Source organism: Manis pentadactyla, chromosome 12 (assembly GCF_030020395.1).
Source record: "Manis pentadactyla isolate mManPen7 chromosome 12, mManPen7.hap1, whole genome shotgun sequence".
Taxonomy (NCBI): Eukaryota; Metazoa; Chordata; class Mammalia; order Pholidota; family Manidae; genus Manis; species Manis pentadactyla.
In genome coordinates this window covers 72832598-72860465 of record NC_080030.1, presented here as the reverse complement: position 1 = coordinate 72860465, position 27868 = coordinate 72832598, and the positions used below count along the sequence as shown (strand labels likewise).

Below are 27868 nucleotides of genomic sequence, written 5' to 3'. Positions count from 1 at the left end.
CATTGATTTTAAGCAGTTTGATTATGATGTGCCTTGGTGTGCCTTTTTTCACGTTTCTTGTGTAGTTTGCTGCACTTTTTGGACTTGTGAGTTTATAGTTTTCATCAAATTTGGAAACCTTTCAACCATAATTTTTCAAATACTTTTTCAATCTGATTCAATTTATATCAGGGCCACTCAAAATATAGCTTACTGACACTGTTCATTTCTTTTCCTCTGTTTCATTTTGGATAGTTTTTCTTGCTTTGCCTCAAGTTTACTAATATCTTCCACTGTGTATAGTCTGCTCTTATTCCATTAGTGGATTTTTCTTATTAGATCTTGGATATTTTACCTCTAGTACTGTTTGGGTCTGCTCTACATCTTCCATATTTCTTCATGTCTTGCTCAAGCTTTTCACTACTGTTTTGAACACAGTAAGTATAATTACAGATATTTTATTGCCTTTATCTACTTCTAATTCTGTTATCTAATTCTAAATCTTGGTTTGTTTCTTTTTATTGATTTTTCTCATTATGACTTGTATTTTCTATTTGCATGCTTTTAAGTGTCTGATAATTTTGTATTGGATAACAGGCATTATGAATTTTACTTTTTTAGCTACTAAAATAGAATATCCTATATATATTTCTGGGCTTTGTTACAGGACACAAGTTATGTGGACAAAATCTGACCCTTTATAGGCTTAAACTTTTTAAGGCAGGCACAGAACAGCCTATATTATTACTACTAAGGCAATACCATTATGAGTACTCTGCTACTCTCAAAAACAAGGGTTTCCACTTTAGCTGGTGGACTCAAACTATTCTTGGCCATGTATGAGCTCCAAAAATTGTTTCTCCTTGTTCTTTCAGATGGTTCTTTCTATGGCCTTGGGTAGTGGTCACATGTGGTCACTGATATTCAGCTGCAGATCTGAAGCTTTCTGTGCCTCTGTCACCTTGGTGCTCTACCCTGTCAAATCTGGTTGTCTTACCTTTCCTGGCTTCCCATCTCTTCTTTCCTCAACTCAGAAAGACTTCTAGGCTTCACCTGGGTTCCCCCTTTATGCCCTGTAGCCTTTAAATTCTCTAGGCAGTAAAGTAAGCAATCATAGGGCCCAACTAATTTATTGCTTCTGTTTCACAAATTACTGTCCTTCATTCTCTGATGTCCAATATCTAGAAACTGTCATTTCATATTTTTGTCTGATTTTTTAGTTGTTTCAGGTAGGAGAGTAAATCTTGTCCCTATTCCTCCATTTTGGCCAGAATGAAAGATGGCATACTAATTCATAATGTTCTTTTTAAAATCCCTCTTGTATATTATTTTCTTCCCTTTTTTCATATCTAGTGTTGTTTTCTTGTACCTTTATTCTTTTATATTGATGAATCTTCACAAATTCAGTTTTATTGATCCTGTGTTTTCTATGTTTGTGTTTCATTAGTTTCTGCTCTTATTTATATAATTGCTAATCTTTTATTTCCTTTGGATTTATTCTATATTTCTTATCCTAATTTCTTAGGGCTGCTTAACACATTTATCATAAAACTTTTTTTTCTAAGAAAAGCATTTTTGAGGCTAACAATTTAATTAGAATTACTTCAGCTGCATTCCATAAGTTTTGATATGTAGTTTTTTCTTATCATTCAGCTCTAAGCATTTTTAAACTTCTATTATGACCTATGAATCATTTAGAAGTATGTTTTTATTTTTTTTTTTTATTTTATTTTTTTTAATATGGAACGCTTCACGAATTTGCGTGTCATCCTTGCGCAGGGGCCATGCTAATCTTCTCTGTATTGTTCCAATTTTAGTATATGTGCTGCCGAAGCAAGCACTAGAAGTATGTTTTTAAATCTTCAAACTTTAAAAACCCTGTGCCATTAATTTCTAAATTATGATGTTATTATATGTAGTTTCAAAGTTGGTAAAATGTGTTTTATGACCTAGCATTTGCTGTTTTAGTGGAAAGTTCCATGCATGCCAGAAAAGAATGTGAATTATTAACTGATTAACATATTTTATATTTTTCCTGTCATTTTAACTTCCCAGTCTCTGATAGAGATGTATTAAAATTTCCCAAGATGATAGTGGGTTTGTCCATTTCTTCCATGTAGTTCTGGTAATTTTTTATGTATTTAAATGCTATATTATTTTGTGTATACAAATGTAGAACTAATAGAGCATTTTTCAGTTTCTAATGAGAATTTGTACATCTGTGTGCTAAAAGAACAGAACGAGTTATTACGATATTTACATTTTCAGATTACATAATAAATAAATTTAAATAAAGCAAACTAGTTGAAACCCAGCTGAAAATATTTCCCCTTTGTGGTGGGAACAACAGATTTCCTACTAAAGTCTGGTAGCCTTATTATGCCAAGATGAAAAATATGATCAAATTGAAAGGCCAGGCACAGCTTTCCATCATGAAATCTGTATCAGTGCACCAGAGAATGGCCACCATCCAAGCACACAGTCAGTAAGAATGGAAAAGTTCAAAATTTTGGGTCTAGGATTTACTGATCCTTAAAAAAAAAAACTGGCAGAGAATAGGTCAGTTTATAAGATATAATTAAAAGGAAAACAGAATTAACAACAATCAAGGTAATTTTGCCCTAAACATCTTTGCCACAAGCATTTTTACTGCATAGGTAATTGGCCATAAGGCAATTTTGCTGGAAAAGATAAAATAACTGGTTGACAGTTTGTTTTCATTTTCCCAATTGACAAAGTTACCATTTGTGGGGAAATTGGAGCACTATGGCCAGGATACTCATCTACAGTATTCTGACTCCCACTTGTACCCTTATTGCTGTCTCATGCTCATGCTCATGCCCACTGCACAGGTGCAATGCTGCCTCATGCTTATATAATACCCCAACCCACTGTGCAGGTGCATGCTGATGTCACTGTTAGCAGTAAGCCTCTATTGTCTATGCTGTTATAAAAGAAGGACGTCTGCCAGGTACATTTGTGCAATGCGGATGTGAATTCAGCACTAAGCCAGCCACCTTAAGAATAAATCCTGGGACTAAAGATGGCGGCATGAGATGAGACAGAGGCTTCCTTCTAAAACCACATATAAGATAAAAATACAATTAATACAACTAATCCTGAGACAGCAATAAGGAAGAGGACTGTGACAGACTGCACGCACCTGGAGGAAAAGAGCAGACCTCACAGAACAGGGTAAAGTACCAAAGCTGTGGCCTGGCAGGACCCAAGCCCTTCCCCCACACCAGCTCACTGGCGGGAGGAAGAGAAATGGAACAGGGAGGGAGTGGAGGCCTGTGACTGCTGAATACCTAACTCCGGAGATCTGCTCTGGGAACACAAACCTACATTTCATGGTGCTTTCATGACACTCTCGTGATTACTGGGTTGGAGAGCTAAGACAGGCAGAATTCCTGGAGAGACTGAGATTGCAGCCACTTGTGGAAAGCCGGGATCCATATCCAGCTACTCTGGGACAAAAATATACCTGTGTGCTCGGTGAACTGGCTCAGGCAGCGGAGACAGGCACAGCAGCCGGGAAGCAGGAAATATCTCTTTCCTCCCCTCAGACACCAACACCACTACCCTGCAAGCCCTGACATTGCTTCAGGGGCTGAGCAGCTCCAGAGAGTAGAGCTTCTGGACACTAGAGGGTGCCATACCCAAATATGTAGACCTGGTACAGAGTGAAATTAATATAGCCCCTGAGAAAGATGACATTGACCTCATGACTCTGCATGAAAGGGAGTTAAAAATAAAAATCATTAACATGCTAATGGAGGTACAGAAATATATTCAAGAACTCAGGAATGAATTCCGGTCAGAGATCCAATTGTTGAAGAGCACAATGGAGGGTATTAAAAGCAGATTGGATACAGTGGAGGACACAATAAATGAAATAGAAACTAGAGAAGAGGCATACAAAGGAGCTGAGTCACAGAGAGAAAAAATGATCTCTAAGAACAAAAGAATATTGAGAGAACTGTGTGACCAATCCAAATGGAACAATATTCACATTATAGGGGTACCAGAAGAAGAAGAGAGAGAAAGGGATAGAAAGTGTCTTTGAGGAGGTAATTGCTGAAAACTTCCCCAATCTGGGGAAGGAGATAGTTTCTCAGGCCATGGAGACCCAAAGATCTCCCCACACAAGGGGCCCAAGGAAGACAACACCAAGACATATAGTAATTAAAATGGCAAAGATCAAGGATAAAGACAGACTACTAAAAGCAGCTAGAGAGAGAAATAAGATCACATACAAAGGAAAGCCCATCAGGCTTATTCTTGATCAGACTTCTCAGCAGAAACCTTACAGGCCAGAAGGGAGTGGCATGATGTATTTAATACAATGAAGCACAAGGGCCTGGAACCAAGATCACTTTATCCAGCAAGATTATCATTTAAATTTGAAGGAGGGATTAAACTATTTTCAGATAAGCAAAAGCTGAGAGAATCTAATTCCCACAAACCATCTCTAAAGTCTGTTTTGGAGCTACGGCTATAGATGGAAGTGTTCCTAAGGTTTAATAGCTGTCACCAGAGGTAATAAAACCACAGTAAAGAAAGTAGAACAGCTAATTACTAAGCAAATGCAAAATTAACTATCCACGAAGTCAATCAAAGGATACACAAAGACTACAGAATATGATACCTAATATATAAAGAACAGAGGAGGAAGAAAATGGAGGAGAAAAAAAAAGAACCCTTAGCTTGTGTTTTTAATAGCATATTAAATGAGTTAAGTTAGACTCTTAGATAGTAAGAAAGTTAACCTTGAACCTTTGGTAACCACAAATCTAAAGTCTGTAATGGCAATAAGTACATACCTATCGATAATCACGCTAAATGTAAATGGACTGAATGCACCTATCAAAAGACATAGGGTCACTGAATGGATTAAAAAACAAGACCCATGTATATGCTGCCTACAAAAGACTCACTTTAAACCCAAAGACATACACAGACTAAAAGTGAAGGGATGGAAAAAGATACTTCATGCAACTACTAGAAAAAAGCAGGAGTTGCAGTACTTGTATCAGACAAAATAGACTTCAAAACAAAGAAAGTCACAAGAGACAAAGAAGGACATTACATAATGATTAAGGGGTCAATTCAACAAGAAGATATAACCATTATAAATATCTATGTTCCCAACACAGGAGCACCTACATATGTGAAACAAATACTAACTGAATTAAAAGGGGAAAAAGAATGCAATGTACTCATTCTAGGAGGCTTCAACACTCCAGTCACTCTGAAGGACAGATCAACCAGCAGAAGATAAGGAGACAGAGGCACTGAACAACACAATAGAATAGATGGACCTAACAGACATCTACAGAACTCTACACCCAAAAGCAGCAGAATACACATTCTTCTCAAGTGCACATGGAACATTTTCAAGAATAGATCATATACTAGGCCACAATAAGAGCCTCAGTAAATTCAAAAATATGGAAATTGTTCCAAACAGTTTCTCAGACCACAAAGGTATGAAACTAGAAATAAATTACACAAAGAAAATGAAAAATCCCACAAACACACAGAGGCTTCACAACATGCTCCTAAATAACCAATGGATCAATGACCAAATAAAAACAGAGATCAAGCAATGTATGGAGACAAATGACAACAACAATTCAACACTGCAAAATCTGTGGGATGCAGCCCAGGCTGTGCTAAAAGGAAAGTATATTGCAATACAGGCCAACCTCAGGAAAGAAGAACAATCCCATAAAAGCAGTCTAAACTCACAATTAATGAAACTAGAAAAAGAAGAACAAATGAGGCTCTAAGTCAATAGAAGGAGGGACATAATAAAGATTAGAACAGAAATAAAATCAAGAAGAATAAAACAATAGAAAGAATCAATGAAAGCAAGAGTTGGTTCTTCGAGAAGATAAACAAAATAGATAAACCCCTAGCCAGAATTATCAAGAAAAAAAGAGAATCTACACACATAAACAAAATCAGAAATGAGAAAGGAAAAATCACTACGGACCCAACAGAAATACAAAGAATTATTAGAGAATACTAAGAAAATTTATATACCAACAAACTGGATAACCTAGAAGAAATGGACAACTTTCTAGAAAAATACAACCTGCCAAGGCTGACCAAGGAAGAAACAGAAAATCTGAACAGACCAATTACCAGCAATGAAATCGAACTGGTAATCAAAAAACTCCCTAAGAACAAAACCTCTGGACCAGATGGCTTCACCGCTGAATTTTATCAAACATTAAGTGAAGACCTAATACCCATCCTCCCTAAAGTTTTCCAAAGAGTAGAAAAAGAGGGAATGCTTGCAAACTCATTCTATGAGACCCCGTATCACTCTAATACCAAAACCAGGCAAAGACACCACAAAAAGAAAATTACAGAGCAATATCCCTGATGAACATAGATGCAAAAATACTCAACAAAATATTAGCAAACCAAATTCAAAACTACATCAAAAAGATCATCCACCATGATCAAGTAGGATTTATTCTGAGGATGCAAGGATGGTACGACATTCGAAAATACATCAACATCATCTACCACATCAACAAAAAGAAGGACAAAAACAACATGATCATCTCCATAGATGCTGAAAAAGCATTCGACAGAATTCAACATCCACTCATGATAAAAACTCTCAACAAAATGGGTCTCAACAAAATGGGACAAGTGCCTTAACATAATAAAGGCCATATATAACATACCCACAGCCAACATTATACTTAACAGCAAGAAGCTGAAAGCTTTTCCTTTAAGATCGGGAACAAGACAAGGATGCCCAGTGTCCCCACTTCTATTCAACATAGTACTGGAGGTCCAAGACATGGCAGTCAGAAAACACAAAGAAATAAAAGGCATCCAGATTGGCAAGGAAGAAGTTAAACTGTCCCTGTTTGCAAATGACATGATATTGTACATAAAAAACCCCAAAGACTCCACTCCAAAACTACTAGATCTAATATCTTAATTCAGCAAAGTGGCAGAATACAAAATTAATACAAAGAAATCTGTAGCATTCCTGTACACTAACAATGAACTAGCAGAGAGAGAAATCAGGGCAATTCCATTCACAGTTGCATCAAAAAGAATAAAATACCTAGGAATAAATCTAACCAAGGAAGTGAAAGACCTATACCCTGAAAACTTCAAGACACTCTTAAGAGAAATTAAAGAAGATGCCAATAAATGGAAACTCATCCCGTGCTCATGGATAGGAAGAATTAATGTTCTTAAAATGGCCATTCTGCCTAAAGTAATCTATAGATTCAATATAATTCCTATCGAAATGCCAACAGCATTCTTCAACAAACTAGAGAAAATCGTTCTAAAATTCATATGGAATCACAAAAGACCTCGACTAGCCAAAGCAATTCTGAGAAGGAAGAATAAAGCTGGGGACATTACACTCCCCAACTTCAAGCTCTACTACAAAGCCACAGTAATCAGGACAGTTTGGTACTGGCACAAGAACAGACCCATAGACCAATGGAACAGACTAGAGAGCCCTGATATAAACCCAACCATATATAGTCAATTAATATACAATAAAGGAGCCATGGACATACAATGGGGAAATGACAGCCTTTCAACCACTGGTGTTGGCAAAACTGGACAGCTACGTGTAAGAGAATGAAACTGGATTATTGTTTAACACCATACACAAAAGTAAACTCGAAATGGATTAAAGACTTGAATGTAAGTCATGAAACCATAAAACTCTTAGAAGACAACATAGGCAAACATCTCCTGAATATAAGCATGAGCAACTTCTTCCTGAATCCATCTCCTCAAGCAAGGGAAACAAAAGCAAAAATGAACTCATGGGACTACATCAAACTAAAAGTTTCTGTACAGCAAAGGACACCATCAACAGAACGAAAAGGCATCCTACTGTATGGGAGAATATATTTGTAAATGACATATCTGACAAGGGGTTAACATACAAAATATATAAAGAACTTACATGCCTCAACACCCAAAAAGCAAATAACCCAATTAACAAATGAGCGGGGGATATGAAGAGACAGTTCTCCAAGGAAGAAATTCAGATGGTCAACAGACACATGAAAAGATGCTCCACATCACTAATCATCAGGGAAATGCAAATTAAAACCACAATGAGATATCACCTCACACCAGTAACGATGGCCAGCATTAAAAAGACTAAGAACAATAAGTGCTGGTGAGGATGCGGAGAAAGGGGAACCCTCCTACACTGCTAGTGGGAATGTAAGCTAGTTCAACCACTGTGGAAAGCAATATGGAGGTTCGTCAAAAAACTACAAATAGAAATACCATTTGACCCTGTAATCCCACTCTTGGAATTTACCCAAAGAATACAACTTCTCAGTTTCAAAAAGACATGCACCCCTATGTTTATCGCAGCTCTTTTTACAGTAGCCAAGATATGGAAGCAACCTAATGTCCATCAGTAGATGAATGGATAAAGTAGAAGTGGTACGTATAAACAATGGAACACTATTCGGCCATAAGAAAGAAACAAATCCTACCATTTGCAACAGCTTGGATGGAGCTGGTGGACATTATGCTCAGTGAAATAAGCCAGGTGGAGAAAGACAAATGCCAAATGATTTCTCTCATTTGTGGAGTATAACAATGAAGCAAAACTGAAGGAACAAAATAGCAGCAGACTCACAGACTCCAAGGGACTAGTGGTTACCAAAGGGGAGGGGTGGGGGAGGGTGGGTATGGAGGGAGGGAGAAGGGGACTGAGGGGTATTATGTTTAGTACACATGGTGTGGGGAATCATGGGGAAAACAGTGTAGCACAGAGAAGGCACATAGTGGATCTGTGGCATCTTGCTGCACTGATGGACAGTGACTGCATTGGGGTATGGGTGGGGACTTGATAATATGGTTAAATGTAGTAACACATTTTTTTTCATGTGAAACCTTTGTAAGAGTATATGTCAATCATACCTTAATAAAAAAAAAAAGAATAAATCCTGGTCTGATCCCTGTATCTAATGTTCCATTGTTATTTTTTTGTTTCTCCAAATCTAGTGTTAACCTGCCAGGAGCCATACAATTGGTGTAGTTGACAGGATTTGCCACAGACTGAAAATATAGAGCAAGCTGCCCCCATGGGTGGGGAAGTACCTGGGTATCTCCCAACGTACATGTGGTCCAAAGTGGCAACCCTTCCAGAGGCATGGGCACCTCCCCAGGACTGGGGGAAGGTGGTGGTAATGCCTAAGGAAGTGGAGGAGACCCTCTATAAAAGGGAATCCATGGAGAAGCAGAGTGCCTGCATGGTGGGAACTGTGTGTTGGCTATTCCTCACAGTAAGGCTATAGGTGAGTCCTTCCAAAAGGATGCACTCCTGCAAGAAGTGCAAGAAGCAAGCAGGGGCACATGAGGTAAGAGGTGCTCTGAAGAAGTGGTTATTGGAGGTGGAGATGGCGGCGCTCCATGCAGCTGCCGGAGAGCCACCATCATCCCTGGAAGGGGCAGAGGATATATCGGAGGAAGAGCAGGGTTTTAAGGTAATGCCTGAGGCACCAAACCCTCATCTATTTGAATCCCACCTGGTTGTAGTAAAAAAGATAAAGAGGCAACAACTGCAGGTCCCTTCTGGAAAGGTGCAGCCCCCTCATCAAGTTGTGGAGCACTCCATGTTCTACCCCTATGCACAGGCAGAACTGGTGGATTTGGGTTCCTGGCTTCAGCAGAAATCCTTGGAGCCCATATCACCCTGGCTCCTGTGCCTTTGGAATGTAGGGGTAGATGGATCCTGTCTGGGACAGATGGGAAAGCTGGCTTCCCTCTGCCTTACAGCATCAATTGCAGAATGCCTACCAGACCCAAGGTAACCACTCACTCCTTGAATGATTGACGGCAGCCCTCCATACCACATGGCCCAACCAAGATGACTTACCATCTTCCCCCACTAAATGACATCCATACACAGAGCTTCAACAGGTATTACAGGAGTTGGGCATGAAGAATGCCATCTGTAACCCGGTGATGCATGACCAGATAAAGAACCATTCACTGTAGGGATAAGGGACATGGTATAGCAAACCTTGTCCCTCTTTTGGCCTCTAGTGGCCATTCTTGCCCTCTATGTGGGGCCAGTCAGGAATACAGTCACCTGTACTGTGGCAAATTTGGGGGAGGCTAAAGCAATTCGGGTGCAGAAGGGACTGTGGACCACTATGAGAGGAAGGGATTAAAGGGCCCAGGTCACAAGGTCACAGGACCCAGATGTGGGTTGATTTGATAGAGGCAGGAACAGGTAAAAAGAAATTGGATTGGAAATCAAATAAAATCACTGAAGCTATGGTGACAACTGAAGCCAGGGCAGTGATTCTGGCTGCTGGTGAAGGTGAGGGCCAAAGAATGGGAGCTGGTGACAAAGCCACAGTCTTGGTGGTACACCTGCAAGGCATCCTGTGAGGGAATGAGCCAGCCTCACCTGGACCCTCACAGGAAACTGACTGGGCAATACATTTTGACTAAAGGGAGGGCTGAGGTATCCACCTTATGGGACTAGGTGGGGACCAGAGACCACATGTTAAATTATCAATTCATTGGTCCCCTGTGTACATATGTGTCCTGACTCTGGTGGACTCAGGGACCAAATGCTCACTGATTCATGGCAACTCTGAGTTTCCCAGGGACTCCACTGTAGTTGGCAGATATGGGGTCAAGATCATCAGAGTGAAACAAGCCCAAACCCCATTGGGTATAGGGTGTCTACCCACAAAGAAGTATATAGTATACAAATCTCCCATCACATATATTCTGGGGATAGATATCCTGCAAGGCCTATGGTTATAGACCACTGCAGGTGAATCTAGACTGAGAATACATATAGTGAAGGCAGTTTTGAGGGGACATGCCAAGCACCTGGCTGTAACTTTGCCCATACCTTAGCATGTGACAAATAACAAGCAATACAAGTTGCCGGAGGACATAAAGAAATTGAAGAAACCCTCCAGGGACTGGAGAGGGCAAGGTTTAATAAGGCCCACCCATAGCCTTTTTAATTCCCTGGTGCGGCCAGCAAAAAAGCCAGACAGCTCCTGATATGACCATGGATTATGAGGAACTGAATAAAGTAATACCCCCTTTGCATGTTGCTGTCTTCTCTATTGCCACCCTAATGGATACCCTCAGTCATGAACTAGGGATGTACCACTATGTGGATCTTGCTAATGCCTTCTTCTCTATTGATATAGATGAAGTCAAGAACAGTTTGCCTTCCCATGGAAAGGGTCACAATGGACCTTTGCCATCCTTCCATAAGGGTACCTTCACAGTCCCACCATCTATCACAGGCCTGTAGACCAGGACTTGACTCAATGGGAGAAACTGCAAATGGTACAGCTGTACCATTATATTGATGTCATGGTTACTTCTTGATTCTCTTGCAGACCTAGAAGGTACAGCACCTAGACTGCTGTATTACCTACAGGAGAAAAGATGGGCCACGAATAGCAACAAAGTCCAGGGACCTGGCTTATCAGTCAAATTCTTGGTGATTGTTTGGTCAGGTAAGACTAAAGTTATAAAAGAAACAGTGATAGATAAAAGTCCAGGCCTTTCATACCCCTATGACTGGAACACTATTCCAGAATTTTTGGTTCTTTCAGGCTTTTGGAGTTTTTTTTCCTTCCCTTGGCACAAATTCTGAAGCCCTTATACTATTTGGTATGAAAGGGTGTCATGTGGGACTGGGATGAGACATGTGACCCTGCCTTTGCCACAGCAAAAGGGCAGTCAAGGCCATGCAGGCCTTGAGTGTGATAGACCGATCAAGGCCCTGTGAGCTGGATGTCCATGTGACTGAAGATGATTATGGCTGGGGCCTCTGGCAGCAGCTTGAACAAACTCACCAACTTACCAGATTCTGGTCACAACTCTGGAAAGGGGCAGAGGTATGGTACTCCTTAATAGAAGAACAATTGGCTGCTGTGTACAACTTGAGAGCTACAGAGCCCATTACTGGAACAGCCCCAATAAAGGCAAGAACCACCTATCCCATTGTGTGGTGGATATGGGATTGGACCCAAAAACTGTGAAGTAGCATGGCACAGATGCTTACACTGGCCAAGTGGAGTCCATGCCTACAGCAGGGTAGCACCCTATCTACTAGCCCCTTGAATGGAGAACTCCAAAACCTTCTAGATCCAGTAACACATACCAGTGCTAGGCAGGAGGAACTTGACTTAGAGCCACTAGTAGCACAGATCCCTTATCGGGAGGGAAGAACTACTATTCCTGAAGAGGCCTTGTATACAGATGGCTCCAGCCATGGGCAGCACCCGAAATGGAAGACTAGCTTTCATTCCCAAGACTGAGAAAATATGGATGTGAGATGGTGAAGGGAAGAGCAGTCAATTGGCGGAGTTGCGAGCAGCATGGCTCATGATTACTCAGGAGCCCTCCCCTCTAGTTGTCTGCACTGATAACTGGGCCATTTACTGAGGCTTGACTCTTGGCTACCAACATGGTACCATGCCGACTGGATGGTTGGTCACCAACCCTTTTGGGGGCAAGAGTTGTGGCAAGACTTATGGGCCTCTGGTCAGACTAAAATGGTTACAATATATCATGTGACAGTCCATTTAGTGCTGGTATCCCCAGAAAATGATGAAGCAGACAAATTGTTACAGGTACATTTGCTAGAAGGGAAACTTTCCTCTGATGTGGCCCAGTGGTTATCTCGATGCTTGTTGCATGCAGGACAAAAGACAATTTGGGCTGTAGTCCATCATAGGGCCTACCTCTAACCTTTGAAGAAGTTAGCAGAGCCTGGCAGGAATATGTTGTATGCTCTAAAAGGGACTTACACTGAGTCCCACAGCAACACAGGATGGTAACAAGAGGGCTGATACCCAACACCAGATGACAGGTAGGCTATGTCATACCTCTGCCCATATCAGAAGGGTATCAGTATACCCTGACTTGTGTTGACATAGCTACCAGACTTTTGTTCACATTTCCTGAGCATTGTGTGGACCAGCAAATGACCAAAAAGGGTCTAGAGCATCTTTTTGCAGCCTAGGACACACACTACAAGAATGGGTGCAACAATTAGGAATAAAGTGGAAATTCCATGTACCACATAATCGTACCAGTGCAGGCAGGATAGAGAGGTACAATGGTTTGTTGAAAGCTGGCATGAAGTCAGACACTGATAGTCTATGGGGGTCATCTGTCTACTTATGCACACTGCTATGGCATTTGAATGAGAAGCCCTGGAAGGGGGCATTGAGCCCCATAGACATGCTAGCACACATTACTGCCTCCCCTAAACAACTGCAGGTACAAACCAAGGAGAAACTGTTGAGGCCTGGGTTAGCCATCAAAATATCCTGCTGCCAGTGCCAACTACAATAAACCTTGAGACTCCATTCAGTGGGCATGGCCTTGGATGTTTTGACAACAGAACAGTGATGACTGGCCCTCCTGGCACCTCAGAGACAAGGCCTGAAGGCCAGCCTCTTTTTCATTCTGGAGTAATGGCCAATTGGCCCTCATGGATCACAGTAGTGTATCTTAAACGGCTAAAAAGTAAAGGCATATTACTGGAGAGTTTTGTGTTATCTTTATGGCCAGTGTATGTACCTCCATTAGCACTATACATAGATGCTTTGGTAACCCCCACAGGGAAAGGGATAAAGATATGGTATACTAGACCCTTATAGGGCCCCTTTCCTTCCACTGTCCTAACACAGGACCACTCCCTTGAATGCATCCTATCTGATGGACAAGACTTGCCTATGTTGGTGTCATTAAAACGTCTTATTGTCCCTCAGGTTAATTTCCTGTAACATCTTTGTGTATTGGGTTCACACTCTAGCAAAAACTGCCAACACACCTGCCTTCTGGATGTGTATAGAGCTCCCTACCAGTTCTGGTACAGGCCTCCCATGGCAAGTGTGGATTGTGAACTTTTCTGAATAGGCCTGGTTTGAACACGACTGGAACAACCAATTGAATGCCCATATGTGGAATGACACAATAACTGTCATAAAGACCAGAACAATAGCAGGTTAATGCCTCCTGGCATACAGTATTCTGTTTGGGAAGGTATCGGGTGGCTTACCAGCATGTCCATAGCCTTGAGTGAAAAGACCCTGAAGTGTATAGAGTGCCATAATGGCACCTGGGATACTGGTATACGTTGGGTGGATCCCTGAGCCCCTTTGTGCCCAAATCCATGTAGCAATGGGGCATGATAATTGGAGTAAACAAAATCCAAACCATATAGCAGGAGCATTCCCTGCTCCCTGGGGTAGCTTTTGGGAATATGGGCAGTACGAATGGCCATATCTCCTGTGCAATTGGACAGGTCATTGTACCTGGGACAACTGTGCATACCTGGAAGGTTTCTGTCTACCCACCACAGGTTTCCTCAAATTGGGACAGTTTCAAGTACAGGCAGAGTGAAGCACACTGCATGCATGGTAGTACTACCCTCTGGCCTTATAGAGGGGATGACAATGGTAACAGAAGCAAAGGTCACTGCTTTATCACTGCATACAGCATGTCCTTTTAATGCCACCCATAAAGGTATTACCCTCATTAATGGAGAAGTAGGACAGCATAGGACAGTAGTCCTACAAAATCACATTGCTTTAGATACGTTCACTGCAGCTGAGGCAAGGTGTGTGCCATCCTACACACAGAGTGTGGTGTGTACATACTGGATGCATAACATAATGTAACTCTAGCTTTACAAGCCCTACAGCAGACAACTCAGCAGATCACAGCCTTATCATACAACCCTTCAATTGCGTGGTAGAAGCTGATCTCCTCAGGCTGGAAGACGGCAATTGCCACCATAATTTCTGTAGCTTTCTTTATCCTAATGTGGTGTTGTAGCCTCTATTGCTGCTGTGGAATCTGGTTGCAATGTTCCAGTCTTCTCACACACAGACCACAGTGGAGGACTGTGCACACATAGATTGTGAGGCAAGAATCCCATAAGGGTGGGGTGTGGGGAAAATGGAGTCACCATTATCAAGATACTCGCCTGGATGCTGACCACACCTGTACCCACTACACAGGCCCAAGGCTAATTCATGCTTGTACCCACTGCACAGGTGCAATGTTGTTTCATGCTTACATAATACCCTGGCCCTCTGTGCAGGTGCATGCCGATGTCATTGTTGACAGTGAGCCAGTATTGTCTGTGCTGTTACAAAAGGATGCCCACTAGGTATTCTTGCACAATGCAGATGTGATTTCAGCACTCAACCAGCTACCGCAAGAATAATCCCTGGTATGAACCCTCTAACACTCCATTGTCATTTTTCAGTCTCGCTGAATCCAGTGTCAACCTGCCAGTAACCAACCACCTGCACTACACCATTTTTATGGTATATCTTAACTAGCCCTCATGATGGTTTATACTGTGGCGAGTACTCTGAGAGAAAGACAACTACTATATATATCAACTTCATAGAAAATATGGTGATAAAAGTTACTGGAAGTGTGAAATATGGCAGTGTAAGGCTAGACTGCCATACTATACTATACTAGAAAATGATAAATATCAGTTAAAATGATAACAAAGCTCAGTTATAAACTCATTACAGCATTAACATTTCTTCGACATTTCCCATAGAACTTTGGAACATTTATCAATAGACATGTGACAACTTTGGAACAAACTGTGTAGAAGGCTTTCACAATGCAAAGCTCAGTTACAAATATACATCCTAGGATTTGGAAAACTGATACCTCTCATAATGAAGGAAGAAATTAATAATTTTATTTTTTCATGTTTTGTTATGTCCTCTATAATGTCTCTCTTTTATTTTTTGTTACCTCATACAGCAAAGTTGCCTTATGGACAAATTGTTATGCAGGAAAAATGTTTGTGGTGAAAATGCTTATGGCAAAGATGTTTATGGTGAAACTACCCAGAACTGGAGGCCATGGTGCTGGTTACCAAGAGAATGATATCTTTTAATGAACTGTATCTTTACCAGTATGTTGTGATCCTCTTTAGTACTTCATTTTCATATTCTTATTCTTACCCTTTGGATGTGTGTCATAGCTTTACTAGCTTCTTTAGTTTCTGGTACGACCAGATGTTCAAAGATCATCTTGTTTATTTCCTGTACCAGATCTGGAATGTCGTTTCTCCAATAAGCCCTGATTTCTGTTAATATGAAATGACATTTAGAAACCAAGATCTGCATGTTACAAGTGCACACTAGGACTGGGTTGGCCATTATTATCTAGGCCTTTTCAATGGACAGAGCTAGGAAAAACATTTTTAATTACTTAATTGCTGTATCAATATGTATGATAGCTGTCTTAACAATACAAATATTACTGTTAATAATATACTTGCTAAACAATGGCTTTGTTTTTTGTGGGGGAGGGGATTTTAAAGGTCAAGAATATCCCACTGGAGATATTTTTAAATCTCCTGAAATAGTTACTCTCCATGTGCCAACTTGATACACAGATTTATCTATTTGATTTTAATTTTTAAGAGTCGATTGCCTTTAAAACATAATTTTGTGTTTCTATAATTGTGTAACACATTTATATTGCTCTAAAGTCAAGTATATATAACAAGACATATTCAGAAAGTTTACCTTCTGTGCCTGTTCCCTCCAACATATTTCTTCCCTTGTCCTATAAATAACACTAAAAGCATGTTTTAGTTTATCCTTTACTTTTTAATATAAAAAATACATTTACATATCTCCTCCTTTAATGGATAAACAATAGCATACTATATATTTTTTTTCCATTGTGCTTCTTTTCACTCAACTATAATCTATAGTTAATGCCATAGCAGAATAAGAGCTCTTTTTTCCTAACTGTATCTGCATGGTGCTCCATTGGGTGAACATACCACATCTATTCAATGAATCCCCTATTGACGGACATTTGTTTTTAGTAACATTGTAAATGCTATGGCAATATCATTATATATTTGTGGCTCAATAAATACAGATGTACTTTTGCCAGATGCTGTCAAATTTCCTTCCATTGGGGTCATACTGTCTTTCATTCTGAACAGCAAAATATGTGAGTACCTGCCTTCTCACAACCTTGGAAACATAGTATGTTGTTCAGGTCACTTTGCAAGCAGCTTTATTGTACTAATTTGTATACTTTAAAGTTCACCCATTTTAAGTTTACAGGTTTAGTTTTCCTAACTTTACTCATGTGTGCAGTTATGCATTACTACAATCTAATGTTAAAACACTTTCATCACCTCAATAAATTCTGTTGTGAGCACTTTTAACAAGATATTTGGTATAGAGTTATTTGGAGGAATGGGTAACACAGATGGCAAGAATTCTGGCCTGAAATACATGTGATAACAAACTTATGGTTCAGCGTTCCTCAAGGACTTTCTCCTACTTTTCATTTAGATCTGAAGATAATAAGTAGGTAAGTTTCTCTCCTTTCTCCTCTTCTCTGAGGCACTGTGATAGTTGGGTTTTATTTGTCAATTTGGCTAAGCTATACTACCCAGTTATTCAATTAAACACTAATCTAAATGTTACTATAAAGCTACTGTGTAGACAGGGTTAACATCTACAGTTAGTTGACTTGCAGTAAAGGAGATATCCTTGAAAATCTGGGTGGCCTGCAACCAATTAATTGAAAGACGTGCAGCACTTAATTGAGGTTTCCCTGAAGAAGAATAAAATTCTGCCTTTGTACTGTAGCTTTAGCTCCTGCCAGAGGAATCTTTTACTGGTTCTATCTCTCTGGCAGAACCCAGACTGCTACAAGCACCCCACCAACATCACCACCATATTCCAGTTTGATCATCTGACAACATGTTTTCTGGGATTCTGGCTTCATGTGGATCTCCAACCTCTCAGGCCTCATGTTTTTGTCTATTCTGTCTATGTGGCAAAGAGCAGCATAAGATAGACTTAAATCTCTGGATTTTTACTTACTTATTATCTACAGCAAAGATCTTGGTTCTTTTCCCAATAATTCAGCCAAGTGTTTTAAAAGATGCTTTAAAAAATATTTTAACCAAAATTTTTACTTCAGTAATAGAGGACTTCTCTGGACATCTAGTCTTCCACTAACCAGAAATGGAAATCATCATATTCACCCTTATAAATATTTTCTTTTGAGTTTTACTATAGTATTTAGGATATTCCAGGAGTCATAGGCAAGTTGTACAAAAGATTTTCAAAGAAGTATACAAAGAAGATATTTTTCAAGATCTTTAAATCTGCTTTCCAGATCTTTGAACTCTACCCTTCCCTAAAATTGATCTACCTTTTCCAAGAACAGGCTCTTCTTACCCTTCCTCATAATCAACTTTGTACTACTGTGCTAAAAAAAAAGAAGTATTTCTCACCCATTGTGAATCTCACTCATACTTTGCTCTATGGGTGCAAAAACCTGGGTGACAAATGGATAAGTTAAGAATGGATAGCTCTTGAGGGAGAGTCCCACATGGACAAAACAACTGCTGTGCAAAATGCTAAAGTGGCCCATGTGTTGGTGCCTCCAGGGGATGGCCCATCGCAATGCTCCGTGCCTTTTCTGTCTGTCTCAGAGTTGAATTCAGAAATGAGATTATCATCACAGTAATGTATATTAACATTTTCATTTTCAAATCAAAGTAAGACTTTTTCTAACAGAAAATGAGTTTGGTTTGGTTTATTAGTTTGATAAAGAGAACTAGTTTTGTCCTAAAAATTACAAAGCAGATATACTCCATAAATTCAATGAGCTATGTAGCTTCAAGGTGATGAGGGAAAATATGTTAAAAGTATACTTAATGTACAATAAACTGGAAATTATATCATTTCACCTACTTGTGCTTATGATTAAAAAACTATAGATGCCAAAAATGTGTGAGGAGGAGATAACATAATTTTAAAAGTCGTTTTAGGTCTCAAAGACCACTGACACATCCATTTTTCTCTTTCTAATGTTTTTGTCTTTTTAAGTTGTTTTTATAATTGTCGTTTTAGTACTTTTCTCTTTTTAGAATAATTAATAGTTCTTAGGTTATTAAATTTTCAAGTGTGTTTCACCTAGTTACTGCAAACCATGGAAAGGATGCCCAAAGGTACTATTCAATTATCAAATGCAGTAGAACTTTGGTTAAAAATTAGATTTTAAAGAGTCCTTCCTTAGTGGTTTAGTTCAATAACATTTAAATGACATTCACAGAGTGCTCATTTTGGCACTATTTCTAATGGCTAAAAACTGGACCAAATATCCATATAAATTGTGGCATACTTATACAATGGAGTATTATAATAATAAATATGAATGAATTCATACTATATAATTTGTGGATCAATCTCACAACATAATGTTGAATATCAGAATCCACACTCAAAAGTACATATTGTGTAATTCCATTTATATAAAGTTCAAAAACAAGAGAACTATCTATGGTGATAAAACTGGCACAGTGTAGGGTAATGACTGAGACAGGGCAGGAAGGAGGCTTCTGAGGTGCTGTTGACATTCTACATCTTGATCCAGGCAGTGCTTAGGCAGGTGTGTTCACTGTATAAAAATGCATCAAGATGTATAAATTTATGTTCACTTTTCTAAATGTCTGTTAGACTTCAAGAGAAGTTTACTAAAAAGTAAAAATAAAAAGACTTTGTGCTTCTTTCCACCAAAATAAAATAATGGCAAATATTTTGCCAAATAGTCTATTCTACCTATCTTTTATTGTTGCTGATAATAGAGATGATATTCTGATTAACACTCTGTCACTCAGAATGTCACTTAGCCTTAGCCTGTGTAGCCAGTGCGGCTTCCTCACGCCACTTAGCTTTCTTTGCTAGGTTCCAACTTGTTAAGGATTCATGTCGTTCTGCAGCCTGGAAAAGAAAAAACAGGGAAGAAAAGCAAAGTGAGTCCCTGGAAAGAATCTGGTTTTAGATAGACATAATAGGAGAGACTCTGTGAGAAAGAAAAAAGTAACTTAAAATATCTGTCACAAATAGTATCCAAGGAAAGTGATCCTTATAGTACAGAAAAAAATTACTCAAGTTGCTAGACTTGGAGTCAACAGGACAGCTGATATTAGAAATCTGCCCCTACCTTCTCTTGGCACACATAAACATATTTGTTGGATAAAAAGTAAAAAAGAAAAAAAAATCAAATACTTAAGTTCAAAATCAAGAAAGGAAAATCCTTGGTTACCAGAGATGGTAAGAAGTCCAAAGGCATGAATTGGTGGGGGATGAAAAAGACTAAAGTCAGGAAGGAAGAAAATGGCTTCAGTCAGGGGATATTAGGAAAAAAATATTGCCTTAACAGCTATAGACTGGGAGTTTAATCTCTACAACAGGTAATTCCAGGATTTGGATCTGGAGTTGGAAATATCAGGAAAAATTATGCAATGATGAAGTGAAATGACTAAAACAACTCTCACTAGCCCGAGGAACTGGCAAGAAGATTAGGCATTTATCTTGGCAGAAAATCATCTGTGAAAAGAAAAGATAATCAGCATGACAATTATGAGGTAAGAACTCTAGGAAATAGATCTGAGGAAATAATCTAAATGCAGTACAGAGATAAAGATACAAAAAATAGAGAAGAAAAGTTAAGAGACATGGAGAATAGAATTTGAAGTTCCAACACACATTCATAATAGGTGGAAAGAATAGATAGAATGGGGGAAGGAGCTATATTCAAAATTATAACAGCTTAGACTTTTTTGGAAGCAAGGAAAGTCAGAGATCCTCAGACTGAAGAGCAAATACAATTTTAATAGATATTGATGGAGAGAGGGGCAGAAGATGGCGGCGTGAGTAAAGCAGCGGAAATCTCCTCCCAAAACAACATATATCTATGATAATATAACAAAGACAACCCTTCCTAGAATAAAGACCAGAGGACACAGGACAATATCCAGACCACATCCGCACCTGCGAGAACCCAGCGCCTCGCGAAGGGGAATAAAGACCAGAGGACACAGGACAATATCCAGACCACATCCGCACCTGAGAGAACCCAGCAACTCACGAAGGGGGAGAGGAGGGCCACAAACCAACAAGAAGGGAAGTCCTTCCAGCCGTCACTCGTCCCAGCTCTGCAAACTATTCCTATCACCATGAAAAGGCAAAGCTACAGGCAGACAAAGATCACAGAGACAACAACAGAGAAGGAGACAGACCTAACCAGTCTTCCTGAAAAAGAATTCAAAATAAGAATCATAAACATGCTGACAGAGATGCAGAGAAATACGCAAGAGAAATGGGATGAAGTCCGGAAGGAGATCACAGATGCCAGAAAGGAGATTGCAGAAATGAAACAAACTCTGGAAGGGTTTATAAGCAGAATGGATAGAATGCAAGAGGCCATTGATGGAATTGAAATCAGAGAACAGGAACGCATAGAAGCTGACATAGAGAGAGACAAAAGGATCTCCAGGAATGAAACAATATTAAGAGAACTGTGTGACCAATACAAAAGGAACAATATCCGTATTATAGGGGTCCCAGAAGAAGAAGAGAGAGGAAAAGAGATGGAAAGTATCTTAGAAGAAATAATTGCTGAAAACTTCCCCACACTGGGGGAGGAAGTAATCGAACAGACCACGGAAATACACAGAACCCCCAACAGAAAGGATCCAAGAAGGGCAACACCAAGACACATAATAATTAAAATGGCAAAGATCAAGGACAAGGAAAGAGTGTTAAAGGCAGCTAGAGAGAAAAAGGTCACCTATAAAGGGAAACCCATCAGGCTAACGTCAGATGTCTCAACAGAAACCCTACAGGCCAGAAGAGAATGGCATGATATATTTAATACAGTGAAACAGAAGGGCCTTGAACCAAGGATACTGTATCCAGCACGACTATCATTAAAATATGACGGTGGGATTAAACAATTCTCAGACAAACAAAAGCTGAGGGAATTTGCTTTCCACAAACCACCTCTACAGAACATCTTACAGGGACTGCTCTAGATGGGAGCACTCCTAGAAAGAGCACAGCACAAAACACCCAACATATGAAGAATCAAGGAGGAGGAACAAGAAGGGAGAGAAGAAAAGAATCTCCAGACAGTGTATATAACAGCTCAATAAGCGAGCTAAGTTAGGCAGTAAGATACTAAAGAGGCTAAACTTGAACCTTTGGTAACCACGAATTGAAAGCCTGCAATGGCAATAAGTACATATCTTTCAATAGTCACCCTAAATGTTAATGGGTTGAATGCACCAATCAAAAGACACAGAGTAACAGAATGGATAAAAAAGCAAGACCCATCTATATGCTGCTTACAAGAAACTCACCTCAAACCCAAAGACATGTACAGACTAAAAGTCAAGGGATGGAAAAACATATTTCGAGCAAACAACAGTGAGAAGAAAGCAGGGGTTGCAGTACTAATATCAGACAAAATAGACTTCAGAACAAAGAAAGTAACAAGAGATAAAGAAGGACACTACATAATGATAAAGGGCTCAGTCAAACAAGAGGATATAACCATTCTAAATATATATGCACCCAACACAGGAGCACCAGCATATGTGAAACAAATACTAACAGAACTAAAGTGGGATATAGACTGCAATGCATTCATTCTAGGAGACTTCAACACACCACTCACCCCAAAGGATAGATCCACTGGGCAGAAAATAAGTAAGGACACGGAAGCACTGAACAACACAGTAGAGCAGATGGACCTAATAGACATCTATAGAACTCTACACCGAAAAGCAACAGGATATACTTTCTTCTCAAGTGCACATGGAACATTCTCCAGAATAGACCACATACTAGGCCACAAAAAGAGCCTCAGTAAATTCCAAAAGATTGAAATCCTACCAACCAACTTTTCAGACCACAAAGGCATAAAACTAGAAATAAACTGTACAAAGAAAGCAAAGAGGCTCACAAACACATGGAGGCTTAACAACACGCTCCTAAATAATCAATTGATCAATGACCAAATCAAAATAGAGATCCAGCAATATATGGAAACAAATGACAACAACAACACTAAGCCCCAACTTCTGTGGGACACAGCAAAAGCAGTCTTAAGAGGAAAGTATATAGCAATCCAAGCATATTTAAAAAAGGAAGAGCAATCCCAAATGAATGGTCTAATGTCACAATTATCGAAATTGGAAAAAGAAGAACAGATGAGGCCTAAGGTCAGCAGAAGGAGGGACATAATAAAGATCAGAGAAGAAATAAATAAAATTGAGAAGAATAAAACAATAGCAAAAATCAATGAAACCAAGAGCTGGTTCTTCGAGAAAATAAACAAAACAGATAAGCCTCTAGCCAGACTTATTAAGAAGAAAAGAGAGTCAACACAAATCAACAGTATCAGAAACGAGAAAGGAAAAATCACGACGGACCCCACGGAAATGCAAAGAATTATTGGAGAATACTATGAAAACCTATATGCTAACAAGCTGGGAAACCTAAGAGAAATGGACAACTTCCTAGAAAAATATAACCTTCCAAGATTGACCCAGGAAGAAACAGGAAATCTAAACAGACCAATTACCAGCAACGAAATTGAAGCAGTAATCAAAAAACTACCAAAGAACAAAATCCCCGGGCCAGATGGATTTACCTCGGAATTTTATCAGACATACAGGGAAGACATAATACCCATTCTCCTTAAAGTTTTCCAAAAAATAGAGGAGGAGGGGATACTCCCAAACTCATTCTATGAAGCTAACATCACCCTAATACCAAAACCAGGCAAAGACACCACCAAAAAAGAAAACTACAGACCAATATCCCTGATGAACGTAGATGCAAAAATACTCAACAAAATATTAGCAAACCGAATTCAAAAATACATCAAAAGGATCATACACCATGACCAAGTGGGATTCATCCCAGGGATGCAAGGATGGTACAACATTTGAAAGTCCATCAACATCATCCACCACATCAACAAAAAGAAAGACAAAAACCACATGATCATCTCCATAGATGCTGAAAAAGCATTTGACAAAGTTCAACATCCATTCATGTTAAAAACTCTCAGCAAAATGGGAATAGAGGGCAAGTACCTCAACATAATAAAGGCCATCTATGATAAACCCACAGCCAACATTATATTGAACAGTGAGAAGCTGAAAGCATTTCCTCTGAGATCGGGAACTAGACAGGGATACCCACTCTCTCCACTGTTATTTAACATAGTACTGGAGGTCCTAGCCACGGCAATCAGACAAAATAAAGAAATACAAGGAATCCAGATTGGTAAAGAAGAAGTTAAACTGTCACTATTTGCAGATGACATGATATTGTACATAAAAAAACCTAACGACTCCACCCCAAAACTACTAGAACTGATATCGGAATACAGCAAAGTTGCAGGATACAAAATCAACACACAGAAATCTGTGGCTTTCCTATATACTAACAATGAACCAACAGAAAGAGAAATCAGGAAAACAACTCCATTCACAATTGCATCAAAAAAAATAAAATACCTATTAATAAACCTAACCAAAGAAGTGAAAGACTTGTACTCTGAAAACTATAAGTCACTCTTAAGAGAAATTAAAGGGGACACTAACAGATGGAAACTCATCCCATGCTCGTGGCTAGGAAGAATTAATATCGTCAAAATGGCCATCCTGCCCAAAGCAATATACAGATTTGATGCAATCCCTATGAAACTACCAGCAACATTCTTCAATGAACTGGAACAAATAATTCAAAAATTCATATGGAAACACCAAAGACCCCGAATAGCCAAAGCAATCCTGAGAAAGAAGAATAAAGTAGGGGGGATCTCACTCCCCAACTTCAAGCTCTACTATAAAGCCATAGTAATCAAGACAATTTGGTACTGGCACAAGAGCAGAGCCACAGACCAATGGAACAGACTAGAGAATCCAGACATTAACCCAGACATATATGGTCAATTAATATTTAATAAAGGAGCCATGGACATACAATGGTGAAATGACAGTCTCTTCAACAGGTGGTGCTGGCAAAACTGGACAGCTACATGTAGGAGAATGAAACTGGACCATTGTCTAACCCCATATACAAAAGTAAACTCAAAATGGATGAAAGACCTGAATGTAAGCCATGAAACCATTAAACTCTTGGAAGAAAACATAGGCAAAAACCTCTTAGACATAAACATGAGTGACCTCTTCTTGAACATATCTCCCCGGGCAAGAAAAACAACAGCAAAAATGAGTAACTGGGACTATATTAAGCTGAAAAGCTTCTGTACAGCAAAAGACACCATCAATAGAACAAGAAGGATCCCTACAGTATGGGAGAATATATTTGAAAATGACACATCCGATAAAGGCTTGACGTCCAGAATATATAAGGAGCTCACACACCTCAACAAACAAAAAACAAATAACCCAATTAAAAAATGGGCAGAGGAACTGAACAGACAGTTCTCCAAAAATGAAATACAGATGGCCAACAGATACATGAAAAGATGCTCCACATCGCTAATTATCAGAGAAATGCAAATTAAAACTACAATGAGGTATCACCTCACACCAGTAAGGATGGCTGCCATCCAAAAGACAAACAACAACAAATGTTGGCGAGGCTGTGGAGAAAGGGGAACCCTCCTACAGTGCTGGTGGGAATGTAAGTTAGTTCAACCATTGTGGAAAGCAGTATGGAGGTACATCAAAATGCTCAAAACAGACTTACCATTTGACCCAGGAATTCCACTCCTAGGAATTTACCCTAAGAACGCAGCAATCAAGTTTGAGAAAGACAGATGCACCCCTTTGTTTATCGCAGCACTATTTACAATAGCCAAGAATTGGACGCAACCTAAATGTCCATCAATAGATGAATGGATAAAGAAGATGTGGTACATATACACAATGGAATACTACTCAGCCATAAGAAAAGGGCAAATCCAATCATTTGCAGCAACATGGATGGAGCTGGAGGGTATTATGCTCAGTGAAACAAGCCAAGCGGAGAAAGAGAAATACCAAATGATTTCACTTATCTGTGGAATATAAGAACAAAGGAAAAACTGAAGGAACAAAACAGCAGCAGAATCACAGAACTCAAGAATGGACTAACAGGTACCAAAGGGTAAGGGACTGGGGAGGATGGGTGGGTAGGGAGGGATAAGGGGGGGAGAAGTAGGGGGATATTAAGATTAACATGCATGGGGGGGTAGGAGAAAAGGGAGGGCTGTACAACACAGAGAAGGCAAGTAGTGATTCTACAACATTTTGCTATGCTGATGGACAATGACTGTAAAGGGGTTTATAGGGGAGACCTGGTATAGGGGAGAGCCTAGTAAACATAATATTCGTCATGTAAGTGAAGTTTAGTGATACCAAAAACAAAGCAAAAAAAAAAAAAGGGCAGTTCCTGTGTGGTAACCTCCAACGAGTTCTACACAAGGGTATAAAGTGCATATAAAAGTGTAGGCAAAGGGTCTGTTTGTGTTTATACAGAGGATCAAAGCCTAATTGGGCTCCCACGAAAATGAACTAAGATACGATATGAAAAAGAACTTCCAACATCTGCACTCTCTGGAAGACTCATGCCAGAAGATGATCATCAAAAAACCCCAACAAAGATCCACGCACTGCTACAGCTGTAGATGCACTCATCCCACCAGTTCCTGGACTTGCCATGGGAATGATGAAGGAGATATCTAAGCTGGCCTGTGCATACAGTAAAACAACAAATTTGACTGGATCTATACTGTTGGAACTCAACCAAGAATTAGGAGAAGTGCAAATTGTAGCGCTCCAAAGTCTTACAACTACAGACTATTTACTGTTAAAAGAACATAAGGGATGTGAACATTCCCCAGGAATGGGTTGTTTTCATTTGTCTGATTTCTCTCAGACTGTTCAAGTTCAGTTGGACAATATCGACCATATCACAGATAAGTTTTCACAAATGCCTAAGGTGCCTAACTGGTTTTCTTGGTTTCACTGGAGATGGCTGGTAATTACAGGTATGCTTTGGTTATGTAACTATACTCCTATTATGTTAATGTGTGTGCACAATTTAAGTAGTAGCTTAAAACCTATACATGCTGAAGTTACTCTACAAGAAGATATGTCAAAGAAATAATCAATCTTCCCAGGTTTTCTTCCACCTGCTACTTCTATAGCTTTTCTTCTTCCTTCCTAATTACAACCCTTAAATAGAATTCGTGCCTCATATCAAATTTACTGAGTATCATAATTCTTCCAAGTGGTAAAGATATCTCAAGACAAATGCTGGGCATAGAAGCCACAGGGCATAAATATGCAAAGAAGTAAAAAGCTAACCTTTTCAAACAATAAGGCTTCCCTCTCACTTACCAACTTCACATTTCCCTGTATGGCCCCGGAAGATGACTGGTTAGCCAGAGACGGGTAAGATTCCTCAAGGGAGGAACAACCTAAGACAGGCACAGTCGCAGGGGGGCCATCAGGTGAGAAATTGGGGATCAACAGAGGTGAGGCTTAGAACCTCACCCCCCCTGTTCTGAGAGAAATCTTCTGCATACGTGGATGTTTTATTGCCCTTGTCTAGCTTGGATTAACACATAGTCTACAGGCACACACCTGATCATCTACATTTGCTCTCTTACAACACTAAACTATGTTTTCTACCTTTATCTTGTATCTACCTACCACTTCAGCATTTTATTAAAAATAATAATAATAAAGAGAGAAATGTGGTATCCACATATAAATCAAGTATAAAAACCAAATGAGTATTCATATTTGAACTGACTGTTTAGAGTTCATAATGCATGAGCAAAACCGAAAGTTTCTGTGATGACTGCCCTTGTACTGTTCACTATGTAACTTATTCATTATGTAAGAATTTGTTCTACATGTAAGAACTTGTTTGTTATGCCTCAGAAGATTGGAGACTGACGAAAATTAGGCTTGGGGTGGATTAATGATTGTGCATTGAGCATTGACTCCCCTATACAGAATTTTATTGTCGTT

At 39.5% G+C, this 27868-nt stretch overlaps 1 protein-coding gene and 1 non-coding gene across 2 annotated transcripts in view; both read right to left on the bottom strand.

Annotated features, from left to right (window-relative positions):
* Nucleotides 1–1713: 1713 nt before the first annotated feature.
* LOC130680141 (U6 spliceosomal RNA) lies at nt 1714–1820 on the bottom strand. Its single transcript, XR_008993178.1, has one exon. It is a non-coding gene; the product is annotated as a U6 spliceosomal RNA (small nuclear RNA).
* A 16706-nt stretch (nt 1821–18526) lies between these two features.
* FAM162B (family with sequence similarity 162 member B) overlaps nt 18527–27868 on the bottom strand; it is a 16259-nt gene continuing 6917 nt past the window's right edge. Inside the window, exon 4 of the mRNA XM_036925030.2 lies at nt 18527–19802. Within this exon, the coding sequence (XP_036780925.2) occupies nt 19704–19802 (99 nt within the window). The 3' untranslated portion in view covers nt 18527–19703. The remainder of the gene's footprint in view (nt 19803–27868) is intronic.